General features: G+C 37.4%; 1 protein-coding gene across 4 annotated transcripts in view; it reads left to right on the top strand.

Moving 5' to 3' along the window:
- Window positions 1-21354, top strand: part of Ppt1 (Palmitoyl-protein thioesterase 1) — a 482953-nt gene that overhangs the window by 304931 nt on the left and 156668 nt on the right. For all 4 annotated transcript variants that reach the window (XM_076768402.1, XM_076768417.1, XM_076768410.1 and 1 more), the window contains 2 exons: window positions 12501-12659; window positions 12942-13059. In XM_076768402.1, coding sequence (XP_076624517.1) covers window positions 12501-12659; window positions 12942-13059 — 277 coding nt within the window. The remainder of the gene's footprint in view (window positions 1-12500; window positions 12660-12941; window positions 13060-21354) is intronic.

Raw genomic sequence — 21354 nt, forward strand, 5'->3', positions numbered from 1 at the left:
ATCTCGACTTTTCAAATATACGTCTTACATACACCGTCATGAATGAAGACGAATTAGTCCAAATACTTGACCAGATGGAAGAAGCACATAGTGACGATGATGAAATTGTGGCACCAAGTAGTCGGCATTCACGTAGAATATATAGTGATAGTGAAGATAGTGATAACGAACCAGTGACAGTGAAATATAATCACAATGACAGTGAATATAATCCTAGCCCACAATTTATGGAAATTGCTGGGCCTAAACATATGCTACCGAAAAATTCCACACCCAGAGAATATTTCGATTTATTTTTTACCGAAGAATTTTTGAGCCAATTGAGAAGTGAAACAAACCGATATGCCAGACAATTTCTCAACAAAATCAGTGTACCATCAGGATCCAGAGCAGCAGAATGGAAAACAACCACAGTGTCAGAAATGAGGGCTTTTATTGCCGTTCTTTTAGAAATGGGTATCACACGTCGACCGACACTTTTCAGCTATTGGTCAACAAACCATAGACACATTCCATGGTTTGGCCAAATGTTTAGCCGAAATAGGTTTCAATTAATTTGCAGGTTTTTCCACGTCGTAGACAATAACAATTTAGCAGCACGTGATAGCCCAGGATATGACCCTTCAACAAAATTTGAACCAGTTGTTACCCACGCAAATAATAAATTTAGATATCATTATTCGCCTCATCAACATTTGAGCATTGACGAATCATTAGTCGGCACGAAATATAGAACGTCGTTGACCCAATATCTTCCGAATAAAAAGCATCATAAATGGGGCATCAAATTTTGGATGCTCACTGATGCAGTTACTCATTATTGCTTATCATTTTTTTGCTATAGAGGAGCCACACATCAATCAGATAAAGAAGAAATAAGAGAAAACGGCCTCAGTTATGTTGTTGTATATAACTTATTGAATATGGGCAACTATCTTATGAAAGGGTATCACGTGGTAGCCGACAATTTTTTTACAAGCATCTCATTAGCAAGATCATTGTTTGAAAAGCAGACATATTTTACTGGCACAATCCGAAGTAATAGAAAATATATTCCACCGTTTCTGAAGCAGAAATTGCAAGAGGACGCATCTAAGTACGCCCGAAATAAGGAAATATTATTATTAGCTTACCGGGTAAAAAAATCACAAAAGAAGAATGTTTTACTTTTATCGACATACGAAAAGGCTGAAAATAAAACAATTATAATTAAAAAAAGGAGTGAACAGAGACAGGTTGAAAAACCAGCAATTATAAATGAATACAATAAACACATGGGAGACATAGACACATCAGATATGATGTTGTATTCCTATTTGGACGAAAGAAGAACTGTCAAATATTGGAAAAAAGTAGTTTTTGCCATTTTCTCTCGAATGGTGTTGAATGCTTACATCTTGTATCAGCAAAATACAGAAGGCAGAACCAAAACACGACTCGAATTTATAACTGATGTTATTCAGTCCATAACCAGAGAATGGATGACAGCAAAGAAGATAGCACCCGAAAGACCATTGGCTGAAACATCCACAAATGCGCCATGCATAGGCATACAAAACCTTCCAGGAAGACTGGAAAGAGTTTGTGTGGTGTGCAGTAGAAAGGATGGTGGGCCAAAACGAAAATCACGCACAATTTGCAATAGGTGCAATAAAGGATTGCATGGTGTGTGCATTAGTAGCCACGAATGCTAAATAAATTGTTTGGGTTAGTCATAATAACAAAATGTTACACATTTACAATATCTAAATATAAATATTTATGTTATTATAATTAAGTATTATGCAAAATTATATCACAAATATATTTATGATAACATAATTTTGTTTCAGCAATGTTATATTACCTATAAAAATTACTTCTTTCGGAAGAGATAATCCGTCCGGCCCTTACCATGTAGCTTGGAGTTATTCGTTACTTTTGTTATGCAATATTATTTATTTTGTTACAAAATAAATTGGTAATGCATAGTATATACTTTGTAACAAATGGTCTATATAAAGTTATGATGAAAAGATGCCTTTTCATATGTGCAAATACGTTTTGTAAGAGAGAACTCAATTTTTATTTTCTTTATGATCATTTATACCTCTGTTATTTATATAATTTTCAATGAATATAGAAAAATTAGTGTCATTGTTTTATTCTCTATTTCGTCCTTATTACACTGCTTTTGAATTATCTAAATATTGTTTTTTGTTTGGTTTTTATGAGCCTTTTTCCAAATCCTAGTAAAATCGTGAAATTCGGCCGGTTATCTTCGCATAGGCGTCTCTTTTTCACCCGGCACTAAAAGGGTTAAACTCGAGTTACCGCAACTAAAAAAAATACGATGCCGGACCGTTCGCGAAGGTTCCTTGTAAGACGAGCCTTTAAGTAAACACGCGACAGGTAATTAACCTACAGAGTGTATGACAAGGTGTGAATGAGTGTGTGAGAGAGAGAGTAGTATGAAGTGCGTTAACTACGAAATCCGTGTGTGCGAATGAGAATGTGCGAAAGGAAATAAATACCGGCGTGTTAGCTCGCGCAATAGGATTATCGTGTGAGACGGCGAATAAAAAGTTTCTTCGTGAATTTTGATATACCGTTGGTAATAAAAGGCCTATATTCTTTTTATTTTAATTTGTATTTTTTCGTTAATCAAGCCCAACCAAAATGAGAATCCATACCAATTGGGGACTCGTCCGGGATTCTATCGAATTAAGGGATCTTCGAGTAGATTGATTAAAAACGTATAACGGCGATTAACGCGCGAGAGTGCTTTGCTGCGTGATTTTAGCACTTTCAGTCAGTATCGAAAGGTGACTTTCTTCGTGATCTGGTTAGTTTCGACGTAGTTGAAGTGTGATTTATGCTAAAGATGAATCCGATAATGGGAACGGCAGATAACTTTACAGCACTGAGTCTGAAGGAATACTAGAAAATACGAGGTCTACCAACAGCTGAGCTGAAGGCGGAATTATTTCAGCGATTGTTGGATGCGGATCCGACGGGTGCTTGGATAAAAAACACAGACTGAAGTTTGCGGAGGAATATCACAGGATGATCTAAGCTTATTGGGTGCTCCGGTGGAACAAGCGATGGATACCTCGCATCACGTAAGAAAGATCGCTTTAATAAGATGTGAAAAGGAACTTGCAAGCGTTAGCTTGAGCTAGCTCGTCGAGAAATCGAATTGTTTTGCGAAGCTCAAAGATCCGAAACCAACACGCAAGAACGATTGGCGAGAGACGCAGGAGCCAACGGTCTCCAATGCAACATATGCAGTCCAGACCAAATATATAGGTGATTACTGAACTCCTGAACCGTTTTGACGAAAATAGTGAGACATATGAGACATGGGAGAGGCAAGTAAAGTTTCTCATTAGGACCTACCAATTGAACGAAAACGTGGCAAGGCTCTTAATTAGCTTATGGCTAAGAGAAAGGGCAAGCGAATGGTTCCGTTCAAGGGCCGAATTCTTATGCATATCAATAGGAGATTTATTCCAGAGAATACGAAAGATGCACGATTACCGTCCAAGCAAAATCGCGATAAAGAGGAAATTTGAGGAACGAATGTGTAACAGGGGTGAGACGTGAACCAGATATCGATCCCAGAAGATAAAGTAATCAGTTATATCGTGAAGGTTATACCTGATACGTTCTTACGAGATCATGTGCAACTTCATCGGTTTCGAACGATAGTGGATCTTTGGAGGCATTTGAACAAATCGCGCTAAAATCGAGGATGCAACCAAGTCGTGCCCCCAACAGAAGAACGGTTGGGAATTCTGCACAGCGAGGGAACGGAATCTCGGTGGTCGAAGAAACGGGACGAGCACCGAGACGATGTTACTATTGCGACAAGAAAAATCATATCAGCGCGAATTGCCCGCTAAAATTTAAAAGTGTGAGGTGCTACCGATGCGGCGAGCAAGGTCAAGTGGCATCAAAATGTGCGAAAGAACAGAATGCAGCAGCAGCGGTGCGTAGCATAGTACCACAAGCATTACAAAAAAAAATGTACAAAAATTGGTTACAATTTTGGGCATATTTAAAAAATGTACATAACCAAAAAATGGCCACCAAAGTGATGCACTGATTGAACGGGAAGTGATGTTTGTTTGATGCGTGCTGATCAGTATGTAGATGTAGGATTTCCAAAATTGCAGTTAAAAGAAGTTTTTGCGGGGGTAAGTTCTACAAGTACGATAATAGACGAATTTTATGCAAGTTTAACTATACATGATAATAACTATATAATTTCTACACGCGTAATCCCCGATATGATAATGAGGCATAAAATGCAACACTGAAAAATGGCAAAATTTCTACTATGCCGTCTAATAAAGCAATGATTAACGATTCTAGTTCTCCGGAAATATACCAAATAAAAACAGACAATCTCGTGTCGACAGCCGACGCAAAACGACGTGTTTATTTCTAACTCGTACCGTTGACGTGTATCGTAAATACGTAGTGTTAGTGAGTGCTATAATAATATAAACCTCGATTCGTGTATACGTACATTGTACGTATCGCCATGTCGCAGGGCGAGAGCCAATATAGTGACGAAACTTTTGAAATTAGTAACCTCGCCCAAACCGACACAAACCAATATATTCCAATGGAAAATAACAATATCGCCCAAAAAACCAATATAACCATACCTAGAACTCCAACCGAAGATCCAGCAATAATATTGCAATCAATTGATGTTATTACCATCAAAGAATACGCTCGAGCAGTTGAGAACATAATAGGACCCAAAGCCATAAAATACTTGTCAAGGATTTCAACGGAAGAATCTGCATGTATCTGGGCAATAAAGAAACAGTCATATGTCTCACATCGAAACACAAAACTATATTAATCAACAATGCGAACATAAAAGTTCGCCCTATGATGTTACCGACCCAACGAATCACATTATCCAACATAGCACCTATCTTAGTAATCGAGTAAGAAACTCAGTAATCGAGAACATTTTCAAAAGAAAACAATATTAAAGTACATTCAAAAATAACCCCTCTAAAAGCAGGAATCACAGATCCAAACCTGTCACATATACTAAGTTTTAGAAGACAGATTCACGTAGATCCGGACGATGCAAAAAACATACCTAGCTCTTTTCAAATCACAATAGATAACAAATCATACAGAATAATTGCCACTACAGAAAAACAGACATGTTTTTTTTATACATTGCCAAGCAATGCTCAGATAACGCAAATCCAAACGAAACTAGTTTACAAGGCAATTGAAGTCCAATTCACCATCTACCCCATATCAACGACCACCTCAAAGAAATAGAAATAAATAACTTAAATACAAGAGAATGCCCAAAACCAGGAACACAAGAGGTCTCTAACACAACCAAACAGAGAGAAATAGAAACAGTAGACTCGAATCTAAACAAAACAGGAATTAAAAGAACGTTACCCACAACATCAGAAGAAGGCAGTATGAAACCAGTCAAATTAAGCGATTTAAATTTCAAGACTCCTGATTTAAAACCAACGAAAAACCTCCTTAAACCCCCTGAACAAACCATCAAGAAATCAAAACGGCCTCCATCCCCTGCTTTTACCCTTAACAAAATTGATGATATGCTCAAACCAGCTAAAACCTATATAGAAGACCAAGAATACAACCATATACTAAACTACCTCCAAATTAAATGCTTTCTAGAAAATACAATCGGAGCACCAAACCCAATAGAAATATCAAAAGAATATATGACCAATACTCTAGCCTTGGCACAAGTGCTACAAAAAATTCCCCCTCTACTCAAAAAGTAATGCCTAAAAAACAGGATAAACCGACTGCAAAATAAGTTAACTCAAAACCCACAAAGAAAACAAAACACAAACTGGTCATCGGAAATAGAAAGTGACTCCTCTTAAATATAAATGAAACATATAATACAATGAAATATAAACGGATTTTACATACAATACGAACTATTACAGCTTTTACTAAAACAGCACAACCCAACTATCCTCTGCCTATAGGAAACTTTAAAAAAACACCACCACACAGATCTTAAAGGATTCACTAGATTCAATAGGACCAGGGACTACGTAGACCACGCAAGTGGGGGAGTACTAATCGCGGTGTCCAAAGAATTTAATAGCGTTGAAATCCCACTTGACACACACTTGAAGCAATTGCGGTTACTGTGTCTCTCCCAAGTAAGATTGACATATGCAATGTATATGTACATACCAAACAACAAAATCTTAAGCTTGATTGACCTAGAAATACTCAACTTCCGATACCATTTATCTTAATGAGTGATTTTAACAGCCATCACTATCTTTGGGGTTCGTACAAAGTAAATGGTTGTGGGAAAATTATTGAAAAGTTAACAGAAAGCCCAGAAATCATAACTCAGGCAGCCCAACCCATTTCACTGTAAGCACTGGCAAATTAAGTACAATCGATCTAACAATCTGTAGTAGTAAACTGACCCAATACTTAGAATGGGAGTCCCTCTAAAACCTCCATGATAGTGATGATTTGCCAATTAAAGTACCCTACACAAGTCCCTCCTAAAATAAACTGGCCTAAGTACAAAACAACAATCAATAGTCCCCAAAAAACCCTAAACTGAGAAATGTACCCAAAAAATATCAATCAAGAAATAGAGTTACTGGAAACAATGATCAAAACAGCAGTACAGGAATCCTCTGAAGCCACAAGGCAAATAAGTACCAAGAAAAGAAATACACCTAGGTGGAACAAAGAGTGTCAGATGGCTATGTAAGAAAGCCATAAAGCTTTTAATAAAGCAAAAAACCAACCCACGTCAGAAAATTTAGTCAACTTTAAAAAACTTCGAGGAAAATATCACAAGGTAGTAAAAGAAAGCAGAAGACAATCCTGGAAATCATACATATCATCCACAATAAACACAACCCAAAGAAACACCATATGGAATAAAATCAAAAACATCAATGGAAGAACTTTTAATACAGAAGGACACTTCTTTGACATAAGAAATGACACCTATATCACCAATCCAAAGAATATAGCCGATCTTATCGCAGTAACATTCTAAAAGAATTCAAACAATGAAAGATACGATGAAAGACACCCACGACTGACAATACAAGCCCAACAAACTCCAGCGGCCATGCAAACAACCTCTACATAATTCCCATCCTACATTCGAGCATAACTATGGATGAGCTAAAAAGTACTCTTCAAAACAAAAAACTCCGCCTGAGGATCGAACAATATTCCAAACCAACAAATCAAGAATTTATCACAAATCGGAAACAATCACCTCCTAAAAATTTATAATTGTATATGGCTCAGTCAAATTTTCCCCGATAATTGGAGGAAAGCCATAATCATACCCATACTCAAACTAGGGAAAAATAGAAATAAACCAGCAAGCTATAAACCGATCGCTCTAATTAACTGCATGTGCAAGCTCTTAGAAAACTAATGCCTTTATCAACATAGAGACGAGCATATGCGAGGCATTTTTAAAAAACGAATTCTTAGTCACAGTATGCTCGGATATCAAAAAAGTATGTGACACAATACCAAAAACAAACATCAGCGAAGCCCTCTCTAAAATAGGTCTAATAGGCAATATGATAGTTTTCATTAAAAACTTCCTCATAAACAGGATTATACAAGTAAAAACCAACAGACTACTCTCCAACCCAATTATTATTCAAAATGGAGTACCACAAGACTCAGTAATTAGTGTTATGCTATTTCTATTAGTAGCAAACGATATATTAAATATGTCAGAAGTAACAAGACAAAACTTAATCGTAAATCTCACTTGCATCGATAAAGTAGAGCAGGTAATCGATCATCACTTGTTGGATCACGTATTGATTTTTAGATCAGTCTGTAATGTACTGTAACACGTGTCGTACCGCTTATTGTTTTTTCATTAGTTGTTATAAATAAACCGCATACAATTAAAATAATATACTGTGCAGTAAAACCTCAACAAAACAGCATAAAACTTCCAGTACAAGGAATCCTGTTTGTAGATGACCTAACCTTAACTGGCAGCAGAAAGATTATAACCACAACCATAAAACTCCTACAGAGAAGTATAAATGATCTCCTAACATGGTCCAAAACATCAGAACTGAAATTTTCTTTCCAAAAAACAACGTATATCATATTCTCTCGTCATCACAAACAGAACCAACACCCTCCCAAACTCTACATGAGAAACTTCGAAATTGTAAAAGTGGACAACATCAGATACTCGGACTTATTTTTGACTAAAAATTAACGTGGGTGCCGTATATGAAGCATCTAAAAACTTCTTGCACAAGAAAAATGAATATTATAAAAGCTCTAGCAAACAACAGCTGGGGAGCTGATCAGGAAATTATCATAAAAATCTATCAGGCATTAATATGATTCAAACTAGACTATTGTTCAACAGTTTACAACTTGGCAAAACCAGGTACACTAAAAATGATAGACTTGACCCAAAACGTTGCCCTAAGACTAGTCACTGGATGCTACAGAATCAGCCCAATAAGCAGTAACTGTTTGAATTCAAGGAAAAATCACTTGAACAAAGAAGGAAATACTTGAGTCCAAAATACGCTGCCAAAATGTCTTCGATCCCAGAAAACCCGACATGTAACAACATATTTACAAATAGATATATGCACTTAATAAGGAGAAACCCCAAATCATCAATTCCTTTCTGTGGTAGAATAACCAAGTTCAGTAGCTAGCTCTGATTACATCGTCACCAACTATTGTACATAGTTACAAAAAAAAGCTCCATGGATCTTAAAAATTTCTGAAATAAATGTAGATTTTGCAAAACTTCCTAAAGATCAAAAAATAAGTAACACGGAACATACATGCAATTTCTAACAATTATGCAAGCAATACCTGAACTACCAAAAAATATATACTGATGCATCCAAAACAGACCACGGGGTCGGATTTGCCATCGTTTGCGACAATACGATCAAAAGAAAACCATCTTCCAAAAGTCGCATTAATCTTTACAGCAGAAGTTTACGCACTTCTTGAAGCCCTTCGTCATGCACTAAAAAATAACCTCCAAAACTCCATCATTTTTACAGATTCCATGAGCGTAATCAACGGAATGAAAAATACTGTGGAGTGAGAATGGGAGTGCGTGGTGTGTAAATGTATGAGGTGAGTGACTGGAGTCAGCTGTTCGAATCGGGAAAACAAACTAATCGATTGCCCGGTTGCAAAGACGAGTGCAGAATGCGTACAAGTTTTATCGATTGCCCGGTTGTGAAGACGAATACAGAATGCGTGCAGGTTTTGCTTAAGGCGCGCGCGCGTGTGTGTGTGTGTGAGAGAGAGAGAGAGATGAGAGATTTGGAGAGAGTGACCGGGGAAAAGACAGAGCGTTGCGAGCGATTGGGGAATGCGGAGCGAGTGTGTGCGCTGATTTTATCCTACAATACCAACAGCACGACCAAACACGAAATCATAACAAACATTCAATACCTATACACAAACCTTATACCATCCCATTAGGGAATCAAAGGTAATGAGGAAACTGACATTGCAGCCAAGGAAGCAACACTGCTCCCATTAGATAGAACCATAAGACAAATTCCATATCAAGACATTACTGAAGCAATAAATCACATCACAAAACAAGAATAGAACACATTATGGATGTCGTGTACGTCGCAACAATTTTGAAATTATTGAATCGCGACGGGAAAGTATAAAAATGCTGGTTTTGGATTAATAATGAAATAGTTTATTAATCCGGCTGTGATTACACAGCAAAGTTATAGCGAAGTACGGTATTGGTTTTCACGGCGAGGAATTTTACAATAATGTCGTTTTCGTTGTTTGCTGTATATATGTGTTGAGAATTAGGGCATAAAAAGGGTAGAATGCCACAATCCAGTTTGCACAAAAACAGATCTTTATTGCGTCAGCCAAAACCAAAAGAAGGAAGAGCCACACCTTGGTGGTCGAAAATGCAAACCTCTCCAGACGAGCGCGCTCTGCCGGCATGTCGACCCAACCAAACTTTTTTTTAATGCTTAAATACAACAATATGTTTATAGCTACCCTTAGTGGGTGGAGGCGTCTGAGTCGGGAAGGAAAATTGGGTGTGGTTTGGTAGTCATTGGTTAGTTGGGAAAAATGTGGGCTGGGACCTACGAAAAAGAATGAAGGTATGGATAAGACCGTTTTAGGAAAGGAAAGTCGAGTAAGAGGACACCGGGGTGAATGGAGATATTAAACCTAAATATGGTTAGTCAAACGGCACGTCTAACTATTTGACTGACATTTGGCTTTAAGAATACCATTCGCCCAGGCGACAAAAATAGTTAATAAAAGGGTTCGCAAGTGGTTTGTTTACCACAACTCGTCTCGCTAAGATCGAGGGTCTCTTAGGCCCGAACACGTGGGCTTACCCTAAATCGGATATTGCGTCATGACGGGACGCTCGAGGGTTTGCGAGGCAACAATGGATCTCGTCCAAAAAAACAAAAATGCACGAAATAATGCAAGATTTTTACCAACTATTGCCCACTAATAATGTGAAGAGGAAAGACCGAATAATCATAACAAAGCTACGAACAGGACACCGTAAACTTACACACGAGTACCTAATGAAAAAAACTGAACCACCAACCTGTAACCTGTACAACAAAATCATAACGACCAATCATCTACTATGCGAATGTAGAAGATACTACGTCCAAAGACAAAAATACAAAATAACATCACCTATAGCTTTCATGTCACAGAAACATAGAGAAAATACCCTGAAATATCTAAAAGCGACCAACATTTACCACAAAATATAACTACACCAAAAGAAGAGAACCCAGCACCAAGTCATCGCTATTGATCCGAAGTTGGATGCGACGCAAAATATAAATTTAAAAAAAAAAATAAAAAAAATGAAAAAAATAAAAAAATAAAAAAAAAATACTTAATGTCTTCAGTTAGCTTCATATGATAACCTTCCTATGGGTAGTATAGTATTTTTTAAAATATCAGTTCCCTGAATTAAAAGTTTGTGTACACTTTGTGGCATATAATACCATGTATGTTTAATATACCACTTCGCGGTTTCCATACAATATTCACTAAACATTTTTTCATCTATCTCAAATCGTAATGAAATTGTTCTGAGCACAACATCTATCGTCCGTATTAAGTATGCAGTTGTTGTTCTGATTTTCTATGAAACTCTTCGCTGGGTTAATCACTTCCTCGATTTTTGAGAGACAAAGACAGGGATATGGGTCGTCTTCGTTTATTATGGGCATTATTTGGTTCCATGTTTTTTTGAGCATGTGTTTTAGTCGGTTTTGGGTGTTTAAAATTTATATCACTTATTTTAACTGGGTGGTGACGTGCCTGTTCAGAAGAGTATAATGCTGGCCTTTTAATTCCTGTTTTGATTATGTTCTGTCCAATTTCGGTATTATTTGTGTTTACGTTGGTATTTGAATCTTCAGGTAGGTTAGCATTCGTCTCGTTCTGGGAGTCAATTGAGATTAGGTTGATAGTGTTGGGGCACTGTTTGGCTATGTGTCCCTCCTCTTTACAGTTGAAGCATACCTATTTATCGGTGGTGTTAAAGATCCTGTGTACGGTGTTGTCATACGTGATTACGAATGAATTTGGGATTTTTTGTATGTCTTCTGGGTGTATGTAGACTTGTCGACCGAAGCTGAGGATGTGTGAAAATTCGAGATCAGAAATTCCTGCTTTTAAGTAGGTAATTTTGGAGCACAATCTGACGCTCTTTGCTTTGAATATGTTTTCGATTTGTAAGTTTTGGAGTGGTAGGTGAAACATTTGATAGTATAATGCGTTGAACTGGTAACATCATTGGGTGGATATCTATAGTTTGGTTATTTATTGTTATTGATTTATATTTTGTTGTTATATTTGCAATTGTTGTTTTGTTATCCAGATACATACAGACTCTTCCGTTAAATATTTGTAAGATGTATTTTATCGCTTTTGCTCCAATTATGTGTCCCAGAGTTCGAGCATATTCTATTATGCTAATTCCATCGACGGATTGTAAGACGATAGTTTGTTCTTCGGCTGGGGTCTATTCTTATCTTGTTGCATTTACATAAGAAGATTTCAGTTCAGATACATTTTTTAATTGGATCTCTTGAACATTACATATTTGAGTGAAATTTCTGTACTCAGAAATCTCGTCTATCTGTTGACTTATGGTTCTCAGTTGAGCAATACGCGTCCACGCGCGTGTAGGCATCCTAGGAGTGGTATAATGGATTCGGTGTTACCACTACTACTTAGTTATCATTGGTAGAGATATTCACTCACACTTGTAATTATGGCATACGCGGGAGCTACGTGACATCAACACATTTTATCGCGTTGGTTGCCGAAACGATACTGAAAAAAAGTATTGTACTGAATGTAAAATAAACTGTAATAGAATTGTTTAACTATGTGATTTGTTATGTAATTAACTTTCCGTACAAATGAATTCCTTCTCAATTAATGTATTGCAGGAGAGCTGTGATTCAAAGATGTCCGAATCCTCCGGTTATGAATTTCATTTCTATGGGTGGTCAACATCAAGGTGTTTTTGGATTACCAAACTGTGGAGTTCTGGGGAATAACACTTGCAATTACATGTCTCGCATGATCAAATATGGAGCATACTTAAAGTATTTAACTTCTTTAACAATACTTCTTTGTTCAGCTGTATTAAGTTAGAAGATCATTTAATTATAATATTAAGTATTGAAATTTACAGACTTCACTTTCTTTTTATGTTATATCGTTGCATTATAATTCTATGTTTTTACTGTTTTAAAATAGTAGTATTCATCTCGCTATAATTGTACATTTGAAATAATGCATAATACTTAAAAAATGTATATATTTTTTTAAATTTTTGCTTAAAGTGTTTTTTTACAAACTCATAGTATTATTTTACTTTATAATAGGTTTGTCCAAGAAAAGCTTATTCAAGCAACATACTGGCACGATCCATATCAGGAGAAAGAATATAAAGAGAACAGCATATTTATGGCAGATATTAATAACGAACTTCATATTAATCAGGTATGTCATCAATCATTTAATTACAAAAAAATATTTTTATTTAGAATACAAAATTGATTTATTACTTAATTTTTTGATTAATGTTGATTTACGATACCATTACTGTAAAACAAAATATCTTTTGAATAGCATCAGGAGAATATGAATTGAAAGAAATTTTTCGGAAGTCATTTTCTTACAAATTAAAAATACAAGAAGTGTTTACAATGTATTTTGTTTATATTAGGATTAATGGTTTATGGGAAAAAAATGTATTACAAGTATCCCGAAACTTTCAGGATTCCTGAGAATGTTCGGAATTCAAGAACGTATTTTGTTTTGTTGAATATGATTATTGTTGAATGCAACAACAGGGCCCAAAATTTGAGGGAGGAGGAAATGTAGAAAAGATTGACTTGGCAAGATTTTATTTTTTTTTTGCTTGTCCTTTTCCGGGCAAGCCGTTTATTTTATTTAAAGTTAGAAACAAAAAAAGAGAAACAGAAAGCGAGACGGCCGGGCTCAGCCTGGCCGACGCAGCGGCTACAGCTCTCTGGATCTCCTGTAACAAAAAAGAGAACAGTGGATAAACACCAGTGACACGTAGTACCAGTGTGGCCAGATTTGATATAATTGAGTGCATCGACAGTGACACTAGAAACGACAAACTTCCTTTAGCCTTAGCGTCTAACGGAGTGGTGAGAAAAACCGACATATCCTACCGCACGAGGTATATTACGTAAGCTCGGCACTTCGCGCAACTTCAGGAAATCGAGAAAGAAGGCGAGTGTGAGCTTTTCCTTCTTGACATTGAACAGCTGAAGTTCGTCCTTGCGTCAACGACATACAATTTCGAACTTCGACTGTCCAGACCAGTGTGGCCAGATTTTGCATAATTGAGTGCATCGACGTCGATACTAGAAACGATGAACTTCCTTAGTGTCTAACGGAGTGGTGGGGATTGCAGACATACATATACTATCGCACGAGCTGTCGTTTTAGCTGAAAATTTCGAAAATTTTTTTTAGCGACAATACACTTTTTAAGTCCTCCTGATCATATATGATCATACTGACTAGTATAAAAAAAGAAATTTTTTTTCTGTGCCTATTTACACACGTGCATACGCATGCTATTAACATGATTGCGTCTTAACGGCTGAATGAATTTCAATGAAACTTTACATTTAAGTTTTATGTTCTCGTTTCAAGGTCTGATTAGATTTTGAGCGTGATCAGCTCCCGGATAATGATGATTATGCGTCTGGGTGGGCGTAGATATACAAGGTGTCCACGTTAAAGTGTGACAGTTGCGATATTTCAATAACTACTGATGATACGAAAAAATCGTTTATATGTAAATTGCAGAATAAAATGGGACCTCTATTTTGGCGTAAACGAAAATTTTGTTTATGTTATTAATTTAAAAGATATAATGGTGAAGTTTCGTTTTTTAAATGGAACTATATATTTTATTTTGGATCTTGCGATAGTGGTTTTCAAAACGAATTCATTAAGCTGCAATTTATTCACCTGATTTTTATTAGTTTTCAAGATAACGCTTAGAAATTTACTGATTTTCAGCGGAGAGGTCTCGGCTTAAGTGGTAAGTCATAAAAACGGTTCTATTGTTGCGGTGTTTGGCTCTGCCTGTTGAAACCGTTAACACGAGTCTGCGCTCGGAACGGCAGGCCCGAAGAGTAAGAAACATGGAAAATATTAACCATCCTTGATGTGGCAAACTTGGACTGTGATGGACAATACTTTCTATGTTTCTTACTTTTCGGGCCTGCCGTTCTGAGCTAGACCCTTGCTATCGGTTTCAACAGACAGAGTCAAACACCGCAACAATAGGATCGTTTTTATGACTTATTCCATTTTATCCTGCAATTTACATATAAACAATTTTTTCGTATCATCAATAGTTACTGAAATATCACGACTGTCACACTTTAGTGTAGCCACCTTATACATACATAGCCTAGTCCCTATAGGTTTTATTAGGACAAGAATGAAAAATAAAATTCTATTGCATGAATAGCAGTTAATTTAAAGCATTTCATTTTGCAGTAATGAATTCAGAGGGGAATAAAAAAAGGGCAAGACAAATGTGGACGTTTTAATATACGGCGTATGGTAATGTTACAAATAAATAACAATTTTTTACATTTCCCTCCTAATGGAAGGAGGGAAATTGAGATCCAGTAGATTTATTGAACGGTAACGTGCACGTTATTGTTTTTTCAATATTTCAATTATTTTGTTATGTAAAGTTAAGTCAAATATATAACATTTGATTCTGTGTAATAAATTGATACGGCTATTGAAAAACATAGCGAAGAAAGTCAGTATTAATCTATTTCTGTAGTAATTAATTCTCCTATTTAAATTATATCTTTACAAAATATTTGTTACTGAAGGTTTGTTACAGCGCGCACGGTACTGACTAAGAGTGGTTTTTCATTTTAATAAATTTTACATATTTCAATTTCTAAATATTTATTTCTTAATTAACCCTTTACAAGTAAAACTACTTTGAACAACATTATTCTAAAATATTTGTGAAATATTGCGTGCATTAGGAAATCGCCCTGCTACTTATCTAACCTTTGAAATGGGGATCACTTCCGTCGAGATACAGCAGTTCGGTAATTAACGCAATTCGGAGAATACTGAATACGGTAATTTCTAACGTACATTTGAATCCGGCCCCACAGATTTTTGGGTATATAAACTCCGTGATTTCATTACTCGGGGGATCATAATCGTACCGTCACGTTTAGAGTCAACGTCACGTCTCTCGTTACGCGTATACAGTTTTGATAGTCAGTTGCATCTAGTGAGATCGGGCTACAATACCCTTCCGTATCAATATTAAACCATATAGAATCCGTGAACCGGTATAAATTCTATTATGGCCTTTATTTTCAACCGCACAGCAATAGAGCAAGAACTATTTAGGTATTTATAATTATCTTTGAACGTGACATAAGATACACAAAACACTTGTATTTTACTTGTTGGTTTAAGAATATATCTAGTTTCATTATTAGATCAGAGTTACCCAACTTCTTTAACTCATCATTATATAAAGCGATTATTATTAGTTAAACGTTCCCACAATAATATAACTTTACCGCTCGAGTTATATTATATTTAATAATTGAAAGTTACAAGGTCAATTAACATATTCTAAATCCAAATACAAATTCTTACAACCTAGTGGCTCCTCGATTTTGCATCAGGGTCATCCGTATTCTACAGCTCCCTGATTTCGCATCAGGTTCGTCTGTGATTTATTCAACTTTCCAGCAGCTTCTCGATTACGCATCGAGTTTGTCTGCGTTGGTCCAAGCTCCTAGCAGCTCCCCGATTTCGCATTGGGTTCGCTGCGTCGTTATCAACAATCCTAGTGACTCCCCGATTTCGCATCGGGTTCGTTCACAACGGTTCACCCTCCTACGGCTCCCTGGTTTCGCACCAGGTTCGTCCGTACGTGACTCCATCCTAGAAATTACCTGATTTCGCATCAGGTTCATCCTGGTTATTAACTATCCTAGCGGCTCTCCGATTTCGCATCAGCTTCGTCCGTGCACCTAACTAACAAATTGATACCACATTACATACTCTCTCTCGCACTCGCAGGCCACGCGCGCTGCACGACCCTGGCTCGTAACATACGTTTTTAACGTGAACGTGGTTAAGGTAGATATGCAATGTATAAGATTTCGTTTAATTTTTCCTTTTTAGAGAAGATGGAGGAAAACTTTATTTGATCTTAATTCTTCTTAAGATTTATATAAAGTGTTTTAAAAATTGTTTACAAGTAATGTATGTGTATGTATATGTATCGGAATAATTAAAAACTACAATACGAATACTCATCATTATCCGTGGGCTAATTACGCTTAAAATCTAATCAGACCTCAAAACAAGAACATAAAACTTAAATGTAGAGTTTCATTGAAAGTTGTTTAAATATCACGTTAATTCGACGTGTTTGAAAAACACCGGTTAAACTATCGCATGTTCGAAAGAAAAAAAGGACATCCCTCGCACGTTGTTGTTCTCAGTGTACGTGACATTCCAGAGGTTTCTCAGATGCGTAGTCCGTCACAGGAATTAATACCGATTAGAAAAACTCCAAATTTAATTTCGATAACAGTCACGCGATCGACCCAGTAATGTTTCCTAGAGAACAGGTGTTACTACTCAGAAGTACAGAGAGGTATAACAATAATAAGATAATAAGAGACAGACAGCGTAGACCAGACAACGCCGCGAGACGGCGATTCCCCTTCTCGTGGCCACGGTTGCGAATCTCTGCCCGCTCAGCATTTGCTATCTGGTTTCTGCGGAGAGCGGATCAAAATACAATCTTGTTCCGAAAGTCTATCAGTCTTCGAAAAGTTTAGAATTCTCAAACTTCTCGTTGAGCTACAGAACGACTACACCGACGTTGAGACTGCTGCGAATGCACAGTCGAGACTTTCGTACCATCCGTTCCCGTGCAAATACAGTAGTGCCCATATAAATAACCAACCCTGGACCGACCTCGGTCACTTACACTCATACACGAAAGTATTCAAACGCTTACAATTCTAATATTCAACTAATGAAATATGTATGTTAAATTGAAGCATTTGATGTAATATGACACATATAGCAAGGGATTGGTCTTAAGACTACATAAGTAAGATTAGACAATAATTCAACGATTTGTACCGTGTTTACACTACATTTATTGTAAACACGTACCAGAAGCGGCTCACAAAAGTATTCGAACGGAACATTTAATAATTATTTAAATTGAATAATTGAAAGTTTTAATAGGAAGTTGGCCCACCTTTGGCTTTTATAACGGCCCTAAGTCAGTTTTCCATTGAGTGGACTAACTTAGAAGTAACATTTGAATCAATTGATTGCCATATTTCAGTAATATTTCGTTTTAACGCTTCTTTCGAAGTAATAACTGTATTTCTCAGTCTTCTTTCTACCTCATCCCATAAATGCTCAATGGGGTTTAAATCTGGACTTTGCGGTGGATGTGGTAAAACGTGTGGAACGTTATACAATATCCATTCTTTAACTATTTTGGCGGTGTACTTCGGATCATTGTCCGATTGAAACCAGTAATTACATGGTAAATTTAATTTTGATACACTATCTTTTAAATTTTCCTGCAAAATTTTTAAGTACTTCGTTTTGTCCATTATTCCATCGATAAACACAAGATTTCCCACTCCACTGCGTGCCATGCAGCCCCAAACTAATACAGATCCACCGTTATGTTTGTTGAGCCCCAACACAGGTAGCGGCAGAAGGGTCGGAGCAGCCGAATATTTTTAGGCTCGACAATTACCACTCTTCGCGACCAGAACGTTTCATAAAACTTGACCTTACCTACAGCTGCACATCACGTGCAAATCACCGCAATAAAACCATTACCTGCTAGCCCTAACTGAACAACATTTCCCAAAAATGTTTAAACATCCAAGCTCCACCTCAAGACCATTTTAGATCCACCCTCACAATATAACCGACCAATTCAAAATCATAGAGTTTACCTTTCCCCAAAATGACATCAGCCAATCAGAACTTTAACCTCCTCGACAACCGAGCAAACACGGTCGAGCATATCAGAACTCAACCAGAGGTCAAAGAAAACACATCAAAGGTTCACTTACTACTTCATCAAACCACTTGTACAGATATTATTGTGTATTAAAGTTTAAATAGTGTTACCAAAAAACCTCTTGTAAAAACTCATTGCAAAATCAACCATTATACACACAAATCTTTGCGCATTAAGTTGCACGAAGAAGAGCGAGCGCAAACGATCCGTTAAACCGGACAGATCGTCATCCTGCGTCGCAACATAAAATTGGTCCTTCGAGCCGGATCCAGTGCTTTGGAAGGAATTGAGTCCGGAGAACTCATCACGAGAAGCAACAGCACCAAAGTCAGTGGCATCAGGAGTGTCACCTTTGGATCAAAAACCACGAGCCGTCATCCAGCGCGTCCAGTCTTCGTCGTCGAAGTCTGTGGCATCAGGAGTGTCACCTTCGGGGAAAGACAGCCGCGCATCTTGGGTCCAGCACGGTCAGCCACGCTAACGGAGTCGGTCACTCAGACAGAGTGACATCCAGCATCCAATCTAAGCAGCATCTTGAGTGAGTCCATCAAACACCAGGTTGCAGACGTCGCATCGAAACGTAAGTCCACACCCTTGTTTTTGAGTCATCGTTAGAACATATTTCTTAATCCTATTCCGAATCCAATCAAATTCACACAAAATGGCTCCCAGTCATGAAGAGCGATTAAAAAATTTAAAATTGAGACGCGAGGCGTTTAAAATAGAACTCGAAACGTTTAAAGTATCAATTGATAACTTTATTGAAGGAACCTCAGTAACGACTATCCGTGTTCAATTAGATGATATAGAGTCAGAATTCGCAGCTTTCAACAAATCGCAATCCGAATTAGATAGTTTAGAGGAGGGTCAGCTAATGCGTGAACGCGTCAGTATAAAAGCAGCGTTTATACAATGTAAAGCACAAGCGTTAGATATAATTGCAACAGCAACGACATTACGGTCAGGGAATAATTCACGAGACGCGCAACATACGCCCCACTCGCAGGTAGAATCAACGGAAAGTGAAATTACATTACCTAAAATCAATCTGCCAACCTTTTCGGGCGCGTACGAAGATTGGCCAGGGTTTGCCGACCAATTTCGCTCGACGGTGCATGATAACGTACGCATAGATAATTGCAAAAAATTAATGTACCTTCGGTCCTGTCTAAAATATGAAGCTGCTAAAGCAATCGAGTCACTCGGTAACTCAGCAATTAATTATACGGTTGCTTGGGAAATATTAGAACGACGGTATAATCAGCCTGCAATAATCGTAGCCAACCACTTGAAGATATTGTTTGATATGCCGCAAATCAATCGTCAAACACACCAAGATCTTCGATCATTCTTAAATAATATTGAAACGCACTATCGCGCCTTACAAGCTCTAAATCAACCAACTACAGATACTCTGCTTTTACATCTATTCACAACAAAGATAGATCGCGAAACCACGTTAAAATGGAAGGAACATACACAAAACACAGATTTCCCAACCGTAGAAGAATTATTTAAATTCCTACATGACCGGTGTAAGATACTTGAACCCGCAGGCTCTAATTGTAATAATAATTCGAAAAACATAGCTCCGCAAATCACTAATCGTTACCGAAATTACCCACCAACAAATAGTAGAATGCCCACGCGCGATCTGCGCTCAAATACAACACAAGCATTTGTTACTCAGTCTCGTATGCTTTGCAATTTTTGCATGGGACCTCATTTTTCGCAAAATTGTGAGAAATTCACTTCGCTATCGGTATTAGAAAGAACTAGGCTCGTAAACGAAAAAAGACTATGCTTCAATTGCTTACGGCGAAACCATGGCACGAGCGAATGCCAAGCGTCTACCTGCAAGCGATGTCATAAACGACACCATTCCTTACTCCATACCGAGGCAGGCAACTCTTCACAGCCAATTCAGACTAATGTAAATTGTCTTTCGACCGGTACAATACCAAACATCATGTTATCCACAGCAATTATCCACGTACTTGACAATACCGGGAAATCGCATTCTTGCCGCGTACTATTAGATTCATGTTCCCAAGCTCATTTGCTGAGCGAACGATTTTGCAAGCAGTTAGGGTTAAAAACGCGAACAATATCGATTCCCCTTTCCGGTACCAATCAAATGAACTCAAACATCAACAAAATGACAACTGCGCACATCAAATCACGGTATAACAGTTATTCCACGACGCTTACATTTCTAATCGCGAAACAAATATCACATCCAATTCCATCTGAATCCATGGAGAGCAGCAAATTTAACATTCCAACCGGTATCCAACTAGCAGATCCATATTTCTACCAAACACAGGAAATAGATGGACTCTTAGGGGCCCAAGTATTTTGGGATCTCCTATACGGGAATAAAATCGCATTAGATCAAAAATTAATCACATTATATGAAACCGGGTTAGGGTGGATAGTAACAGGGGAAGTTAAAAATAGAACTCAATCGCATAAGGTAGTTTGCAATCTTACGCTGAAATCATTACATGACGATATGCAACGGTTTTGGAATCTTGAAGAGTGCCCTGCCTCAAAAATTCTTTCTCCAGAAGAACGAGCTTGCGAAGATCATTATACAACACACACAACTCGAGGTCCATCTGGACGACACATTGTCTCACTTCCCTTTAAACATACAGAACTCAGGTTAGGCGACACATA

The sequence above is a fragment of the Colletes latitarsis genome, chromosome 1 (genome assembly GCF_051014445.1).
Source record: "Colletes latitarsis isolate SP2378_abdomen chromosome 1, iyColLati1, whole genome shotgun sequence".
NCBI classification, from domain to species: Eukaryota; Metazoa; Arthropoda; class Insecta; order Hymenoptera; family Colletidae; genus Colletes; species Colletes latitarsis.